The sequence below is a fragment of the Medicago truncatula genome, chromosome 4 (genome assembly GCF_003473485.1).
Source record: "Medicago truncatula cultivar Jemalong A17 chromosome 4, MtrunA17r5.0-ANR, whole genome shotgun sequence".
Taxonomy (NCBI): Eukaryota; Viridiplantae; Streptophyta; class Magnoliopsida; order Fabales; family Fabaceae; genus Medicago; species Medicago truncatula.
Window position 1 is genome coordinate 58,864,509 of NC_053045.1, and position 19,263 is coordinate 58,883,771.

At 33.4% G+C, this 19,263-nt stretch overlaps 3 protein-coding genes across 3 annotated transcripts; 2 read left to right on the forward strand and 1 right to left on the reverse strand.

Moving 5' to 3' along the window:
• The first annotated feature begins 89 nt into the window (after nucleotides 1-89).
• Nucleotides 90-5,446, forward strand: LOC25494130 (transcription initiation factor TFIID subunit 9). Its single transcript, XM_013602875.3, has 3 exons — nucleotides 90-196; nucleotides 3,705-3,990; nucleotides 4,973-5,446. Exons 2-3 carry the CDS (start codon nucleotides 3,727-3,729, stop codon nucleotides 5,318-5,320), a joined length of 612 nt encoding a protein of 203 aa, XP_013458329.2. The 5' UTR covers nucleotides 90-196; nucleotides 3,705-3,726; the 3' UTR covers nucleotides 5,321-5,446.
• A 4,294-nt stretch (nucleotides 5,447-9,740) lies between these two features.
• Nucleotides 9,741-12,968, forward strand: LOC25494132 (gibberellin 2-beta-dioxygenase 2). The gene is made up of 3 exons (XM_013602877.3): nucleotides 9,741-10,327; nucleotides 11,559-11,904; nucleotides 12,515-12,968. The coding sequence occupies exons 1-3, from the start codon at nucleotides 9,951-9,953 to the stop codon at nucleotides 12,761-12,763; spliced, it is 972 nt and encodes a 323-aa protein (XP_013458331.2). The 5' UTR covers nucleotides 9,741-9,950; the 3' UTR covers nucleotides 12,764-12,968.
• A 479-nt stretch (nucleotides 12,969-13,447) lies between these two features.
• On the reverse strand, nucleotides 13,448-18,876 carry LOC25494133 (alkaline/neutral invertase A, mitochondrial). The gene is made up of 6 exons (XM_013602879.3): nucleotides 17,860-18,876; nucleotides 17,171-17,336; nucleotides 16,790-17,001; nucleotides 14,997-15,490; nucleotides 14,695-14,743; nucleotides 13,448-14,179 (listed from the first exon to the last, which is right to left on the reverse strand). Exons 1-6 carry the CDS (start codon nucleotides 18,613-18,615, stop codon nucleotides 13,853-13,855), a joined length of 2,004 nt encoding a protein of 667 aa, XP_013458333.1. The 5' UTR covers nucleotides 18,616-18,876; the 3' UTR covers nucleotides 13,448-13,852.
• Between the last annotated feature and the right edge of the window lie 387 nt (nucleotides 18,877-19,263).

Genomic DNA, 19,263 nt, shown 5'->3' on the forward strand with positions numbered 1-19,263 from the left:
AAGGAATTTTTTATTTTTTTAAGTACTATTTATTACTCTCTTTAAATTAGGTTTCACTTGAAAAAACTTTAAATGTTTCTAGTCACACCCGTTATAACTCTGGTTACACCCATAAATGACAATAACACCCTTAAATAAAATTTAATTCTCATTTCACCCAAAATCTTTGCTATCGTTCTCTCCTAAACCAAAACAGGTTCTTCTCGAAGCAATTTTGAAACAACCAAGATTAGAAAATTGTGTTTTGATTTGTTTTTTTTTTTTCCCTCATTTCAATTCATGCCATTGTTGTGGGTTTTGCGTTTGATTTATGCTTTCAATATTGTATGCATGTTCCTGCGTTTTCCAATTTCTACATCGTGGGTTTTGTGGGTGAAGAGGTAAGCGTGAACTAGTCTCTCTCACGTAGAACACGTGAACTCAGATTAGGTGAACATAAAGGAAATTCTGATTTTTTCATGTTTCTTTCTTTGAGCTAGAAAATTTAGTTAATTTGGGTGTTACCTGAATTACACGGGTGTGACTAGAAAAATTCAAAAACTTTTTGAAGGAGTATATAAACCAAATAGGTGGTGTAATTAGCAATCCTCTTCCTTTAATTCATATAATGGGTTGGGCACTGAAAACCGAAGCCCAATTACGTTGCTTTCTCCAACCGAGTCGAGTCACTCACTCACTCCGACGAAAAGCCCTCCACCACCACCGAAACATTTAACATCGAAGTGATTCCGGCGAGTCAATTTCATAATCTCCTTTACCTCTTGTCCAGACTAGTTCTCATCGTCTTTCTCTTCTTCTCAAATCATAATTTCCTTACCTCTTGCCCCATCAACAACTTGCCCTTTTAGACCTTGGAAGTAACAATTCACTTCGACACAAGCTTCAACCACGGGTACCCTCTTAATCTTCTTACTTAATTCCTCCTGTTTTTTGATTGTGTTGTTCTGCTTTCTATTTTAAATACATTATTATCATTATGGTTTTAAAATTCAGTTAGAAGAAAAGGTATTGAAAACAAGCTGTTAATTGTGGGTTGTAGAAAACAGCGATTTGTTCAAATTCAGTTACGCAGTATTATTACTAGGGCGCCACTATTTTACTACATTTTATACTGAGCTGTGGGTGTTGGGTAGCTCAACTTGGTTGACCTAAGGTTAAGGAGTTTAAGGTTCAGGATTCAAATTCAAAAAGAAAAACTAACATAACAATTAACATGCTAACATTTGTCATTGTAAAATAAATAAAAATACTTAATAAACGTATCACAAAGCAATAGCATCTTGTTCGAATTTTGCTGCGCTATAGCGCTGTTATTTAACAAATCTGAGGTCATTAATGAGTCGTTGATGATCGAGCAGCTCTCATTGTTTGAAGAGATAGTTTAGTTTTTGTCTTGGGTGATTTTGGTAATGAATTAGGAACACCGGTAAAACTACTGTACATTGGATATAAATCAGTAACACTACCATAGGCTAAACCATTAAGAGTTGTCTCTATTTAAATTGTATATTATGGCCAGAGTAGTCAATAGCACGATATAGTGGTGTAGCCGAGTGGCAAGTAATGGTAGGAGCCGGGCCGAGCAACTCAGGTTAGCGACTGCTCCAGCAGCTATAGCAGTTCGCGTGTAGGCGGGTAGCGGATTCGGATCCACTATTGTATTTTAACACATAAATCCCAAATTGACCCTACTTTCAAAACTGTTTTGAAGGCATTTTGGGGATTTCAAATTAGCCTTAACATTTTCCTCTTCTTACACGCGATCTGCCAACTCTTTCTCACTTCCATTGCAAAACCATAACATCCTTTCTCACTTCTCACTGCATCGGCCGCCGCCACCATCTTCCTCTGTTCAGGTTATGTTCCTATTCCATCTATCTCCCTCCATTCCTCTAATCCTTTTCTCTTTTTGCTTCCTCTGTTCTCTGTTTTACACTCTTTTTTCAAAAAACTCCAATAAAGCCAGAAAACAGTTATAAATGTAAAATTAAAGTAGAAAACTACGCAATTAAGTACATCGGAAAAGCAAATGCCAAAAGGTTTTCGCCACGATTGATACCAAATAGTACAGGAATTTCCGAAACAGTCTCAAAAAGGCTTACGCCAATAGATAAGCTCAAATAAGCCAATCCAAGGCCCTATATCATTAGACATAATTCATGGCGCAAGACATTATTACATGGTGTTATTTGGTTCACGTAGTGAATCCCATCTAGTGTGAAAAGGCTGTTGTTGTTTTGCTTCTTTAGCATTAGAAAATGCAATCGGAGAACCATTTAGGTCCTGTTTGGTATCGGATAAACAACTCCATTAAGCACTTATATGATAAATGCTTATGTCTAAGCTATTTTTATAACAAAAGATAAAATAAAATCAAACTGTTTTTATATAAACTACAAGTTGTTTTTATAAATGTCATGAAAAACTTATGAACGTGTCATAAATTGTTTTCATAAACTCACACAAATAGTCTCACAAGTGCTTATGCAAGTAGATAAACTCAAATAAGTCAATACAAAAGACCCTTAATAGATTCCAGCAACTTGAAAAACTATGATTTTTTTTTTCTAATCCTAATTGAATATCATGGTTTTCATTTCCAGTCTCCTTGTTCTCCTGGATTAGTTAATTAGTTGGGTTTGATTAGTTTGTTGGTCAAGTTAGTTAGTGTGATTTGTTATAACTAACTTTGTAACTACTTTGTAATATGGGTAGTATATAAACTGATGTATCCTTGTGAAAGGATAGAAGAGTGATATTTCATAGAATCATTGATCAAGAGAGAAAATAGAGTGGTGAGTGGGGATTGTGATTTTCCTTCCTAGAAAGTCTTGTGCCAATTGTGCTGCTCCATTCATCTTGATCATAATGTCAGAAACGGGTTCAACAAGGTTGTAAGATAGAAATTGCTACGAACTTCGAGAAATCTTGTGTTCATTGTTTACTTTCTGCAATCTTTCTTCATCATGTTTTCTGATTTGCTAGATAGAATATGTTTCAATCTGCTTTCAAGAATCTTCTAGTTATGTCCAACTTTTTATAACACAAAACATTATGTAGGATGCAGATTGCTCTGAACTTTCAATAAATCTTGTGTGTTCATTGTTTACTTTCTGAAATCTTTCCTTCTTCTGCATGTTTCTGATTTGCTAGATAGAATATGTTTCAATCATGTTTCAAGAATCTTCTAGTTATATCCAACTTTTTATGACACAAACAACATTATGAGGTTGTAGGATGCAAATTGCTCTGAACTTGATAAATCTTGTGTGTTCATTGTTTACTTTCTGCAATCTTTCTTTCTCCTGCATGTTTCTGGTTTGCTAGTTAGAATCTGGTTCAATCTGGTTTCAAGAATCTTCTAGTTATGTCCAACTTTCAAAACACAAACAACATTACGAGGTTGTAGGATGCAAACTGCTCCGAACATTGATAAATCTTGCATTTCATTGTTTACTTTCTGCAATCTTTCTTTCTTATGCATGTTTCTGATTTGCTAGATAAATCTGTTTCAATCCAGTTTCAAGAATCTTCTAGTTATGTCCAATTTTTCATAAACAAACAACACCGTTTTACTAAACACCCATTTAAAAAATTCTTGTCGTCCTATTTATCAGATACAGAACATTGAATTAGAAACTTATAATGAAATTTTTCCATGTAATACAATCACTCATTTGTCTTTTTTTCTTTCATGGGTGCAGTGGGATCAGTGGGATAACTTCTATGGCTGATAACGAGGAAGATTCGAATATGCCAAGGGATGCAAAGATTATGCAGTCTTTGTTGAAATCAATGGGTGTGGAAGAATATGAACCTCGTGTTATAAACAAGTTCCTTGAGCTATGGTATCGCTATGTGGTTGATGTGTTAACAGATGCCCAGGTGTATTCAGAGCATGCTGGCAAGCCTGCAATTGATGTTGATGATGTTAAGCTGGCCATTCAATCCCAGGTCAACTTCAGCTTCTCTCAACCACCCCCTCGTGAGGTAATATTTTTTATAATTCACTGTTTATTAATTTTTGTGCCTGAACGTTAGATTTTGTTTCACGCCAATCATCAACAAACCCACCAAAGGATTAAATGCATCTATTTTCTTTGTTCTGCGTAGTTGTTACAATTTGTTCATTAAATTATCATGATTGGCTAAGATGATGCATATAAAGTTGTGCATTATTCTTGTTATCTTCTTTTCTCTTCTGTTGGCTCTAGCTTTCTTGGTCTCCAACTTTTACGGTAATGCAGTTCTTCACTAATGGCTTGTAGAAATTTTCATGCATTAATTTTTTAAGATTCGCATGTTTGGGCTGGAATTATCTCTTAAAATCAAAAATATCTAGAAATTATAAACATTTTACTGATATCCATTTTGTTAGTTACCAGCTCATGAGTTGCAATCAGGAAACATTTGTTTGCTCATTGTGTGTCATGTAACCCAATACCATATGCTCTTTTTCTTCAGGTTTAATTATTTTGTAGGTCCCTAAACTATTTATAAATTTTTAAATAGGTCCCTAAACTAAAACAAATTGTAATCAGATCCCTGGGTTTTTTTTACAAGCAATTGCCTAAATTTATTAGTAATTGTAATTAGGTCCTTAAACTGAAAAGTTTTTAATTGGTCCTTAAACCTTTTTTTTTAACAGCAGTCCTTAAACCTTAAAATAGTTTGTAGTTAGCTCCTTGAATTCAGGGACATTAATACAAATTATTTAAACTTTTAGGGATCTAACTGAAATTATTTTAAGTTTAAAAGGGACTTGATTAAAGATTATTTAAAAGTCCATGGACTAGATTAAGAAAATAGTTCAGGTATCTAATTGAATATTTTTGACAAATATAGGGACTCAATTACAAATATGTTTAATTTAGGAACCTATTTAAAAATCCTCAAATAATTCATGGAACTACAGCACAATTAAATCTTTCTTTAAGCTATAACAAACATGTTGAATGTAATTGCTTTTCAGGTGCTTCTAGAGCTAGCACAAAATCGCAACAAGATACCATTGCCGAAGTCTATAGCAGGGCCTGGGTTTCCACTTCCACCCGATCAAGACACATTGATTGCTCCCAACTACCAGTTCGCAATTCCAAACAAAAGGTCTGTCGAACCTATGGAAGAAACTGAGGATGAAGAAGTTCCCAATGCCGATCCCAACCCATCTCAAGAAGAGAAGACAGATGCGGAACAAAATCCCCATCAAAGAGTGTCATTTCCCGCTAAAAAAGAGACCATGTCACTGACGCTTTTATTAGTTGGCGATGGCTGTGATAAAAGGCGAATTTTTGGGTACATCGATCACCCCTGCTGGTGATTCATTGCTATCAAGACTATTTATGCAATTTTATTGTTGTTGTGAAGTGATTCAACTTTCTGAATTTACAAAATACACTCGTACTTTTTATCTTTGTTATAATCTCAGAATCTATTCCTATCCTCACTCTCTCAGCTTTCAGCAAAAAATTGCAAAAACATTGTTCCCTAGTCAAATTTCTAGGGAGGTTGATTTTATGAATGTCTTCCAACATTTCACCTTTTACCAAAATCTCCACCTAGAGAGTTCACTTTTTGCCTAGAGGGTCATCAACAAACAATGACACCTCTTTCACTTTCTCACGGGACAAAATGTTGCTCTTTTTCCTCACACTGGCCTTCAAATCTTCATTTTTCCTGTTGGAATTATAATTTTCCATAACCCAGACAGAATAAATTGTTTGAAACACAAGAACCAACCGTTTATATAAAATTTTGATGCAATCGATCAATACAACGAATAGGTAGGTTTTAGGGTTGAGTGATAAAAATAAAATGTATGTTTTATACTAGCTATAGACTATAGTCACAACTCACCAGTATACACGCATATAGTATGTACTATTGCTTATGATGGACAATAATTTGTGATATAATAATTTCGTCTCATGTATTGATGATTGGTGATTGATGGGCAAAGAGGACTCTATTAGGACCCACCCTTTACTACAAAACCATCACCTAGAAAGAGGCCCCTAGCCAAGTAGCACTGTACTGTACTTGTGGTGAGTTGTGAGTGACCAAACACATCTCTACCAAAACGGCTTCTATGACAGAGAAGTGCAACATGTTGTTTGCAGTTAAAAAAAACCGTTTCAACAACAACAATCAAATTTCATCTCATTAACTGTCAGTAAAAAAATCTTCTGTATCTTGTAAACTAGCAATTTATGGTATTATTTGTCTTTACGTATAAAATGGTAACCTAATAAGTATGTGTAATTAGTCCAGCCTTTAAGATTTTTTCAGATGCGATTTTGCTGACATGTTTTCTTTTACGTATATGTGATATTTCATCAAATTAATCGATATTGATTTTTTTTTTGTTACAAGGCTAAAACAAAACAGAAAAAAGGAAAGAGGCTAGCGCCTCATAAAAAAGACTACTAATTTATCCGTCCTAAGCAAAGACAGGTCATTTGGAGAAGAAGAGTAGTGGAGAGTCAATTCAACATCGCTCGATTCAACAAACAACAAATAAAATGTAACAAAAAAAAAAACACCAAATAAAATAAATTTTCTATTGTTTAATCGAATCAACATCAATTAAATCACATTGTCTCATTTATGAAGATCATACACATCTCAATCTCTGGTAAGATAAAGTGTCATGTATCACTTAAAGGTGGAATGGTGGATCAATATTTTAAAACTTGATAAAAATCGATGTTTTCTATGTAAGAATAAGTTTATGGTATTACTCAAGGAAAAAACAACATTAGACATCAAAACTCAATTTATGTTCTTTTTTTTTTTTTTACTTTTATCGAATCAATATCAATCAGATCACCATCTCATTCATAAAAACATTGAAAACCATGAATAAATTACAACATCAATTGTTGTATAGAACACCCATCCACCCCAGCTGTCGCCCTCTAGTCTAGTAGTAGTAAATATAAAATATATCTTTTACTTTATGAACGAAGAAACATTAGGGCATTGAAATTGAAACCAAATAATGTGACAGCACTAACCCCATAAAAATAAACTAAGATGAAAAGTACATTTGGTTCCAAGTTTAGACCACTAACTAACATATGAAACGTGATATATTATGGATTGGGAAACTGGGAGGAACTTTCTCGCACACAGTATCATGTTAATTTCTCTATATCCTAATATAGTAGTATTTGTCATATTGAAGTATGTGATAATCTACTGCATGGAAAAAAGCATACCTATCTCTAATTACCACAGTCAACCAACAAATTAAAATAAATAAAGTTCAGAAAAGGTATGTTCTGTAGTTTTAATTGGTCGTAGATAAGCTAGGTGTGCTCTTATAAATTAGTATAGTTGCATGAGTTGGTCAATTATTGTTCTATTCGATAAAACTAATTGTACACCGCATCAACATATGACATATTCAGCGTACCTTTCAATATGTTTGTCTTCCAACCTGTAATATTTTAACGGAAAATGTATAGGTGTACATCCATATGATGATATATCCATCTTGAGAGAGAAAAATAAAAATAAGAGTAAATTAGGTGATGGATGATTTTTTTTTTTCAATAATCTTTTTCTTTCTTGCTAAACAAGTCTCTATGAGATATTATGAAGAATATGATGATTTTTTTTTTAATAAAATTACCTACTATATATAATTAATCAGTGTAAATTACCTACTATTGGCAAGAACATAACTTTTTAATTTTATTAAAGATAAAGATGTTTTTGTTTTGACAGAATGACTATGCAAATACTACAACTTTATTGCATTGTCTAGAAATGGGATCTTTTGCATATTCACCATCATCTGATTATATTACACTCACATGGCAATAGAGAAAATATTAAAAGTGGAAGAAGAATCATAAATGCTAGGATTGCATCTTCAAAGATACAAATGGTTTATGGATTTAGGCACAAATAGGGTAATGAAGAAAACGAGGTTTAAACCAACAATAGAAGTAGTATTTCAAGAAAAATGTGGGAACTTTATAGCTAGCTATGTATATGTGTATGATTTCAATTTGAAAATGGTATATAGTGTGACCCATTAAAGATATGTAAGTACTTACTACTCAATGACACTTTGAATATGATAAGGACATGTGAGATTATAATGTGGCAATTGGTATATATGGGTAACCATAAACAGCAAGGCTTGGTCTCCAGATGTCCATTATTTAGGAACGGGAAAGATCACTATTTAAAGCAAATGATGTGGAAAGTTATAACATGATGCATTCTTGAACAACTTTTTATATCGATTCTAACTCGTTTTTGTGATAGATATCCGCATAAAATTTGTGTCAAGAAGCATTCATTAACAAAACCCAATAAGTAAAACCGTTTACTCATATGTTTACAAAAAAAAATAAGTTGAGCACGTGAAAGTTGGTGAGGAAAGGCAAGCGAAAGTGAAGTGATTAGTCAAAAGGACGATAATAAAGTTAACTAAAAAGGAAGATTTATGTCAAAGAAGGACATGATACAGATTATAGGCATATAAAATACTACTAATTAAAGTGAAAAGGCAAGAATCAGTCCTCATGAGTCCTGACAGAGTGTACAAAGTCAATGTCCTTAACTTAGAATTTTCCTAGTTGTACTTCAATTTTAAAGTATACCAAATTCCCTAATCCCCATGAAATAAAATTCGACATATTAAAAATAAGTTTTACTTATATCAAGTGTGTGTACACATTCTTGTGGCTGGCTCTTTTCTATGTAACCTCTCCAATGTTCAATTGAATTTTGATAAAATGATTAATTTGGACTTTGTTGTGACAACATATATTTGAATTGTGCCTCAAAAGGTCAAGAAATGTTAGAATGGATGTTAGGATAAATTGTTCCTTGCATTTTCTATGTGTCATATAGTTGATGAGTTTGTTCCTACGATGCATAATCAATACTATAATTGTTATGGTTTTAGGCCCCATACCGAGTTTTAAAAAAATACTATAATTGTAATGGTTTCTTGTTTTCAACGAAGTTTTCTACCGGTAAAAGAAAAATTCTCCCTAACCCACCATAATCAATTTATTTAACTATTTCACATAAATTAAGAAAATATATAAGTAATATAAAAGAAGGTTTTATTTTTACTAAAAAATAATATAAAACAATGTTACTTTTACTAAATCACGATTGTCAAATATTGATGTATTCATAGATACTATAAATATAAAGTGAAAGACATTGACTTAAAAGTGAGATAAATAATATTAATTAGAGGGTATAAATAAATAAAATTAAGGTTAAAATATGGTTTTGGTCCCTGCAAATATATCTTGTTTTGGTTTTAGTTCCTGTAAATTTCTTTTGTTGTTTTTGGTCCCTGCAAAATATTTTGTATTTGAAAATAGTCCCTCCAGGGACTATTTTTAAAAGTAAAATATTTTGCAGGGACTATTTTTCTAATAAATGAGTTCAGTCATCATGTGTCACGTGTGAAATCATCACAAAAGTGGGGTCAGGGACCAAAACCAAAACAAGACATATTTGCAGGGACAAAAAAAAACAACAAAAAAATTACAGGGACTAAAACCTAAACGATATATGTTTGCAGTGATCAAAACCATATTTTAGCCTAAAATTAATATATTGTATTAAAAATAAACGTGTCGTCTCTAATAAGTATTTACAATTTCAAAATATTTTAATCTCCATCCTCTTCTATTCTTTGCTACATATATAAATATATCCCATTTTAGTAGATATGCTCATAATCCTCTTTGTTCATATACTTCATATACTCTTGCTGAAAAAAATTATCTCTTGCTCTTCCTCTCTTTCTTGCTAGTTCTCTTTCCTCACATGTAATATAGCACCAACTTGTTAACACAAAAAAAGAAAATACATTTATATCTAGCTCTCAAAGTTCTATACTATAGCATAGAGTAAAATCAAAGATTTAGAACCAAACTTGATACTACTCTTTACCAAGAGAAACAAGTATGGTGTTGGCTTCACCAAAACCAATGAGGAATGAAACGATTTTACCAAATGATCTTATTCCAATAGTAGACCTTAAGAGTGAAAGGTCGGAAGTAATACAACAAATTGTGAAAGCAAGTGAAGAGTATGGTTTCTTCAAGGTGATAAACCATGGTATTAGTGATGGAACTATTGAGAAAATGGAAGAGGCAGGGTTTAGTTTCTTTGCAAAACCAATGTCTCAAAAGAAACAAGCTGCACCTGCTTATGGTTGTAAGAACATAGGATTCAATGGAGATATTGGTGAGGTTGAGTACCTTCTCCTCAATGCTAACACTTCCTCCATTGCTCAAATATCCAAAACTATATCCAATGATGATCCACATTCTAACTTCAGGTATGTCATGAAAACTACCTCATTACTAGTACCATATTAGATTTTTCTATTTGTCATTATCCTTTTAACATTTAGTAAGTGGAAGTAGTAGATTTCTCCTTATATGCAATAACATTTTGAATTTTTTTTGTCTCACTTCATTCAAATTGAATTAATAATTTTTATTAAAGTATCTAATTATATATTTAACCATCTTTCTCTTGTGATGATTAAGGAACGATGTGAATAAATCAATTAGGTAAAATGGTGGATAATATATAAGTCTAGATCACATTCAATTTTGTAGTCATTCTTAATTAGTTTTTATGTTAAGTTTAATTATAAGGGTAATTTTGACGACATAATACAACTTGTAATGAAACTTAACATTGTACAAACCAAATCAACCAACTTTTATTAATTTGTGTGAATGTATTAAAAGAGCGCTGAATATAGAAACAAATGTATTATATGGTTTTTGTATGATTTTTTTATATTGGTTTTTTCTTATTTTTTTATATTTATTATTATATTGGCTTTTCTATGATGTTGGAACTTGGGGTGGCCATATAGAAACTGTAATACTAAGTATAATAAGCCTATAGCCAAATGTGAATTGATAGTTGGGGAGTGGCCACCATATCATGCACAATATACTCTTTTATATTATGGACCATGCTATAGTGGGATATTAATTGGCTAGCATATAGATAAATATATTATGCCCGTGACCATTTGAGTTCATTGAGTAATTTTTAACGTTTTGTTTTGAAACTACTACACCTTCCTAGCTATGAGTTGTATTGTTGTATCTGACCAGCAAAGAATGGATATGCTTCAGTGTTTCAACGTTCCCATCTATAAATGAATACCATGTCTATTTTTGTTATTGACCATACATGAAGCTGGTATGTATTTGAAATCACCGTATTAAAAGTGTTTGCAAACTTTAACAAGTCGATCGAAATTCCAAACATGCCCTTAGTTTTGATGTCTATTTTTGAAAGGCATGTAACAGAACAGTATAGAGATATAAATATGAGTATTGCAAAGGTTTGAAGAATGACATATTGAGTAAATAAAAGCTGAAAAAAGAAATAAATAAGAAAGGGAAGATGCAGTGAGTAGTCAAGGAAAGAGGCAGATAGAGTACTAGTGGCACTGACAAAGCTTGAGTTCAGTAGTCATCAACAGCTAAGAAAACAATGAATAATCAGTAAATAATCATGTTTAAGATTTATGATTATGACAGGTGTAGGGTGAGTGAATATACAGAAGCAGTGAAAGAGGTGGCATGTGAGATATTAGAGCTAATGGCAGAGGGTTTGGGGGTCCCTGATACAAAGGTTTTCAGCAGTTTGATAAAGGATATTGATAGTGACTCAGTTCTTAGGCTCAATCACTACCCACCTACACTTAACAAGGACAAGTCACATTCCAACAATGTTGGCTTTGGGGAGCATTCTGACCCTCAGATCTTGACCATTCTTAGATCTAATGACGTTTCTGGTCTTCAAATTTCTCTTCAACATGGTCTCTGGATTCCTGTTAACCCTGACCCAGAAGCTCTATGTATTAATATAGGTGATGTCCTTGAGGTATTTTTCTTTTCTTTTCTTATTCATATAAATATGTGTTAACACAAAAATCATTTCTCTTTTTATTCTTTCTATCTTTTTAAGTCATTTTAACCCTACACACTTTTCTTTGATTCAGTTTGCTTATACCATAATAAAAGGGAGGGTCTCACACACACACACTAGGGGCCTCCTCTTGCCATTAAACTAGGGGCCTCCTCTATCTATATATGAGCAGCACTAGCATGAAAAGGGGAAATTAATATTTTCAACTTGATAGGAATTGAAGTGAAATGACTTGCATTATTGACTTAATGTCTATTGAATTGAATTTTAGCAATATCAATTTTCTTCTGTTCATGTTCATGATCAATGACACAAAATGTGCTAGCTAGCTAGCTATACTGATATATAAGGTTCAAAATATTTTGGGGGACACATCAATTAAATAACCTTGCCTTATCCCTATCATATCCTATTTTAATTTTACATAATTGAGTAAATTGATTGATACAACCATTTCAAGGACCGAAATACCTATTTACTCATAGAATGAATGAGAGTTGATGAGAAGTAGTAACTTCGGTGGGAACTAAAAAAAGGAGGTAATTGATTTTGTGTGTGATGACAGGTTATGACAAATGGAAGGTTTGTAAGCGTGAGACATAGGGCAATGACAAACTCATACAAATCAAGAATGTCAATGGCATATTTTGGGGCTCCACCTCTAAATGCTTCCATTGTTGCTCCACCAGTTTTGGTTACACCAACCAGGCCCTCTCTCTTCAGACCATTTACTTGGGCCGACTACAAAAAAGCCACTTACTCTCTAAGGCTTGGTGACACCAGAATTCAACTTTTCAGAGCAAACATTGCATGATCATTCATAAAGTTGAGTATGCACCAATACTTTTAAGCTACTATGTTAATGTAAAGGACAGGTTGTTGTTGTCCATTTTGGACCTAGGAAAGGGTTGTATGCTTTTGTTTGCCTAAATATGTTGCAAAGTTAACTTGACATGGCAAAGAAAGCTACTGTTCTTGCATGTAAGACTGAGTACTAATAGATGGTTGCCAGTTCTGTACCCTTCCTTCTATCATCAATCACAATCTCTCTTGTCTTGCCATTTATTTATCTTATTAATGTTGCCAACATAGTCACTAGATAATGTTACAGCTCATATATGCATACAAGATATCAACTTAATGACTTACAACAAGCTAATTTATTACACTATGACAGACATTAAATTGAATAACATATAGTATCTTATTCCATGATAAAATGATAGTAGAGTAGAAACAACAATCCTCAAAATCTCAATTTATCTTTTTCTCATTCTTTCTTTTTTAAGACTATCTCTATCTCATTCATTCCTTCTCAAGAACCGTTATTGATAGCAATTGGTACAAAAACTTAATGGAAGTGACAACCCCTTTCAACATTGATTCATAACTTCCATCAAATTACAAATATTTATAGAAGTATATACTACTAGAGTGATACAATTTTGTTAAGAAATATTCTGAAAAAAGAGATTAAAGATGATCTCAGTAATTAATCTTAAGTAATATATGTGACTTCTAATTGAAATAGATAAATGAATATGCCAAGTACTGTTTATTTAAACAAGAAAATATTGTGACTATTGTTCTAGTCAGATACACAGTGAAGCCACATGGCACATGCAGTTACAGTATAAAACCAGTGAGGGAATATGAATGAATCTACGTGGAATGAGTTACCCCCACATAATTAACGATGTTACAGAACTACGTTCTACAGATTAATTCTGAAAAGTTTAGTCCATCATCGTACTATAGTATCAACAACACACTATGGTAGTATTATTAAATGATGAGGTGTGTGTGGCCACCAGCTTCAAAGTTCAAACAGTAATAATAACTCTACACCTCCATGCATGCAGAGTTACAACTGTATAACCGTAGAAGAAGACATGTCATATTATTAAACAAGGATTTTGGATCTTGCAGCAAAACGGGAACACTTCCTTCTACCAGTTTTGTTTAGCATGCAAACACAATTCTGAAGAATTTCAAAATCCTCTTCCCAAAACAATAAAGATGCTTTGTCTGGATTTTTTAGAAGCATCTTTGAAGTAAGGAAACCAGCGATAGTCCATGTCTGCATCAACCTCGATTGCTTCCCAATAAACTTTCCATTTCTGGTATCATAATATTCTGGCCATTTATCTACACAAAGTCTTTTCTCTGCTAAACCAACTGCCTTCTGTGCTAAATCAGACCTGCCCATCTTGATGCATGCTAAAGTGAACTGTAATTTAAAGGCACCATGTCAGCTCATTAACACAAAACCTCTCATTCTTCCATAATCATAAAGCCTCAACGCACCAATATCAGGAAGTAATTGTTTCTTGGATTTTGACATAAGAAGCATAATTGAAAGGCACATGATATTATTTTTTTTCCAATAAACAGCAATGAAAAGAGACATTGCATTCAACTCCCTTAAGGTATGCTAAAATAACACATACATGACACCCTTCTATGTTCAAAAGAATACTCACTACCGTTATTTGTTGGAAAAATTGTACAGGCTTCCCTCAATTCTGTTTAAATGACACGCCCTCCCTCTGTTTTTAATAATGGAGGAGAGTGTGTAATTGAGGAGCAATCAATACATTTTAGACTTTAAAACATAGAGGGGGTGTGTGTGTCAATTAAACATATTTAAAAGGAGGTAAGTGTAATTTTTCTGTAGGAGTAATGATAATATATTACTAATCATCATCTTACGGATAATATTGTCCAAACAAATATCAAACTCACCTGCCAGAGAAGTGTTGGCCAAGACCCGCCATTGTGATATGACCAAGGGCTGCAAGGAGTTGGACAAAAGTTATTATTGTAACTTCAACGGTAGATGAGAGTGCATAACAAACAAATATATCGAGCAAGAATTATGCAACAGCCAAAACCTTTTTGATAAAAAAAATGTCTATGGCGAGTTATTGGATCAATGACTAATGGCACGCATGCATGAAACAGTTGTGAATTTTTCATCGAAAGGGTTAATACTCTTTTGAAAATAAAACAATGTCAGAAAGAACAAGAAACTTTAAGAGCCTTACGTGTTCTTGGGGTCACAGCCAGTGATTATACACCATTCCTCACCCTCTAATGCTGGATAACATATTTTGAGAGGCATTTGACCAATGATATCATCCCATTTGGCGTCTATTAAATTCAAAATGCCCTCATTTTGTCTTGTTGTGCCTAAAGAAGAGACGATGGCCCAAAGGTTTCCGAGTGTGAAAAACCTGAAGTCCATATGAGCAGGTTGCAGATTGCCTATGAAGTATCCACCTTCCTCAGATATCCAGTCCACAAGCCATGAAGGAATTTGCTCAGGATAAATGTTAAACTTGTTGACAGCATCAGTAGAATACTCTTCAGTCTTGTACCGATAAATTTCATTAATCTTCTTTATGTCAACCCAATAATACTCTCTCATGTGAAAGGAGAGTGCACTCAGGCGATTACTAACAGCAGCCACCAGATCCCTGGTTGTATCATTCACTATCAGCATCTCACGAGAGCAGCGTAAAGCTGAATAAAATAATGCCTGCATATATTCAAACACAAATTTATGAGCATATATTCAGATACTATTGCACATAATAATTGAATTGTTTCATCATGCTGTTGCAAAAGGAAGACCTCTGAAGTTCAACTCGGAGACTCATGATCTAAATATTCAATTAAGATGACAAAACTATATATTCATTCATAAATCACCGACCATCTAACAGAAGACAAAATGGACAAAAGTTAACTTCTTAGACACGGGAAGAATGCTATGGAAGACAATCAACTGTGTCACAAACAACCCCAATCCAATTTAAAACTTAATTGTATAAAGATGATGTAATAAGTAGTACCGGTTCAGTAAAGCTTATTTTCAAAAGTTCTAAACAATGAATCTGTCTTAGTTTTGAATATGAAAAATGTTGTCAGTCATTTTGCAACCTTGAGTGAAGAGAAAGTTGTACATTTTAGAATTCCCAGTAAATTATTCTGGCAAAGAATAAAGATTTTTAAAACAATGAAATCACTTGTTCCTTCCTGCTTAGTGAATCTAACCAGAAGAATGAGATGCTGCTCCAAATGAAGAGCAAGAGATCATGTTATTAAGCGGAAGAGTTCTCATTTTAGTACCAATAAATGAAAGAGCAGAAGTATAATGCAAGTGAAAGAGAACAACCACTAAAAATTAGAAAGGAACAAGTTGTTATCACATTGACTAATATAAAAGTTGACAATAAAAATGGCACGGGCCAATGTAAATAGCTTCTTAAAAGTCTTCGGCCAACTTTTGGGCCCTTTTGAACTACTTCCACCATCTCCACAATACTCACTCCAACAGAATCAAGAGTCCCAGTATTGAGAGCATCCATTGGACACCAAATTAGGCAAGTAAAGTTTGGGACCTAGAGAAAGCCACATTCCCAGGCTTAACAATTTGGTAGAAGCAACAGACAAAAACCAAGTTTAACCACCACTAGGAAGAAGCTAAAACTTAAGGAAGAAACATATAGGGACTAAGGGTATTTCAGGGTACTCAAGTCCCACATTGAGTAGTATGTGTGAAAAGAAGAAAAGTAGCAGAAATGTAGCTCAAGGTAGATAACATGGCTTAGATATCATGTTTGCAAACATGGCTAAGAGAAAACGGGTGGAGAGAATTGGGAGAAGACTGAATTTGGTATTTTATTAAAATGAGTAAAACGATATTTATAAGTGGTTACATCAATCCTATCTATAGGCACTAACAAACCATTGACTAATTATTATGCTCCAACTAGCTATATTTTTAGTCATTACTACTTCAAATACAAACAATGATAGCGAGCAATCAGCTTACTTGGATTTCCAGAGGGTGACCGTGAATTCCCATTCTTCTATCAATCATACAAGAACCATCGGTGACTAGTAGAGAAGGAAACATGTCAAATCCATCGGTTAGACACAACTTAAGGATCAGTCTTATGCCGGTCTGGACATCCACTCTATCTTGCAATGAATAGTCACCTGTTAACTTCCCATATGCTCTCAACAATATAATCCACCACAATCCTGATAACAACAGTTTTTCACATAAGATTTAAAATTGAGAAGTAATGTGAAGAAAATTTTGAAAAGCAAAATGATAGTAACACTCTCTGTAAAAGATGGCGTATTAACAACAGTGCAATAACTTTTCATGCGATAGAAACATGCTTTAGCTTCGAGAAAAAAAAAATACCTGAATCGACAGGGGCAACACGGCCTATAGCTGATTCACCAAAATCAGGATCTGAAACATCCTCAAATGCTTCATTGCTTCCATCAAGAGGGACCGTTCTTACTTTGAAGCTCGCTGGCATCAACCCTTGCCCTGGGCTGTAGCAATCAACGGTCTTCTCCCAACTCTGGCAAATATAAACAAATATTAACAAGTGTACTAAGTCCCATAATAGCTTCACCAACATCATTTGTTTGAGATATACATTAGTGAAACTTAGAAAGTGAACCATTAATCAGGACTTTCTTCTGTAAGTTCTGAGGAAATAGCGATATGGATTCATTGGTTGAGAACATTTTTAGATATATTCAACATTTACATATATCATTAGATAGTTCAAATCCCTTTCAAACTCATACGAGAAACAATTGATCCCTAAAGTCCATTGAACTGTCCAATGATTAGATAGACAACAACATATTTCATTTGTTATGTGGTAACAAAGCTAAACTGCATCATCTAAACAGATTATACAATATTTAAATTAACAGTGCTGACAGAATCAAATCTCTACAGATTCTAAAGGTGCAACGAGGGCATTTATTTTAAAAAATTCAAGAAAAATTTATCACATACTTCAGGAGAAACTATTTTGCAGAAGAAGAACAAGTAGTAACAAACTAAATTGAGTTGTTGAAGCCATAATGTACCTGCAGTTGCAACGTGTGAAGTAGAAAATTCTTGACAATTTCCCCTTCACCATTGAGCAGAAAGGCAAGGGCGGATGGAACGAAATCACGAATAAATACTTGATCATAATTCAGAGGTTGTTTCTCATCAGGATCATTAGCTGCAACAGTCCCAACAGGATTACTACAGTACGTAACAACAGCACCTCGAAGAAACTTCCAAGCTTCCTCTTCAATCTTAGACAGCTTATCCTCAACTTTATTCTCATTCAAATCATACGACTTATTATCTAAATTTACACTCGACTTGTCAACTTCCTCTACTTTACTTTGATCGTCAGTCTCAATTCTATCAAACAGCAAGGGCTTTGGATTCAAAGTGCTTTGAATGAAAATATTCTCAAAGCTTTTGTCATTATTAACATTAGAATTAGAATCAACCGATGTAGACTGGTTTCTAAAATCCGAAGTTACATTCGGTATCAATGATCCAACCCTAGGCCTAAAATTCCTAGATTGAACCCAATTTGAATCGGTAACGCTAAAATCACTCCGATTCAAACCATTCACATTTATATACCCTAAAATCTTAGTATTATTGCATCTATAGTATCTATAGCTATGGATTGATCTAGAACAGCTTGATCTTGACAAGATACTCATCATTGTTGAATCACTAAACTTAATTGAAGAAAACCCAGAAATCAATGGGGTTTTAGTTAGGATTCTACAACAAGGTTTCATGGTAGAAATTCCAATATAGCTACCAGTAGTCATGTGAATATTAAGATCAAGTAACAATAGCCCACAAAATTAAACAATTTGGGAATAGTAAAAATCAAGACTTTAATCTATTTCTATAATAAAATAGTAAAAATAGATCTTGAAAGTGATTATTCTATAAGTTGGTAGCTGAAGATAATTGGAATGGAAATTTACAATGATTAAGTTATATACTTACAGATTGAGGAGATGATTAATGGAATGAAATTAGGTTGAATTTTGAGAATGAAAAATGTTTGAGATTTATGAAGAAATGAACAGTGAAGATCAAAATGTGAATTTATAAGCTTTGAAATGAAAAGGGAAAGTTCGTACGGACAAGGAGGGTGTGATTACTTTACTGTCCCTGACATGTGCAAGTTGTTTTGTTTTTGGGTTACTGTTGATTTTACAATTATAGCCTTTGGTAGGTTTTGTTTTGCTGATTTGAATCGTACACACTACACTTTTATATGTTGATGTGTTCTGGTTCACAGAATCAAGTCAATAGCTATAATCAACAATGATAAAAAATTAAATAAAAAATTAAATCAGACAATTAAATAATATAGTGGGTAAAATAAGGATTTCATTGGCACACTTGTAGTTCTGGGCTCTAGATTAATTGATAAAATAAACAATTTTGTTTGAGTAGATAAAAAC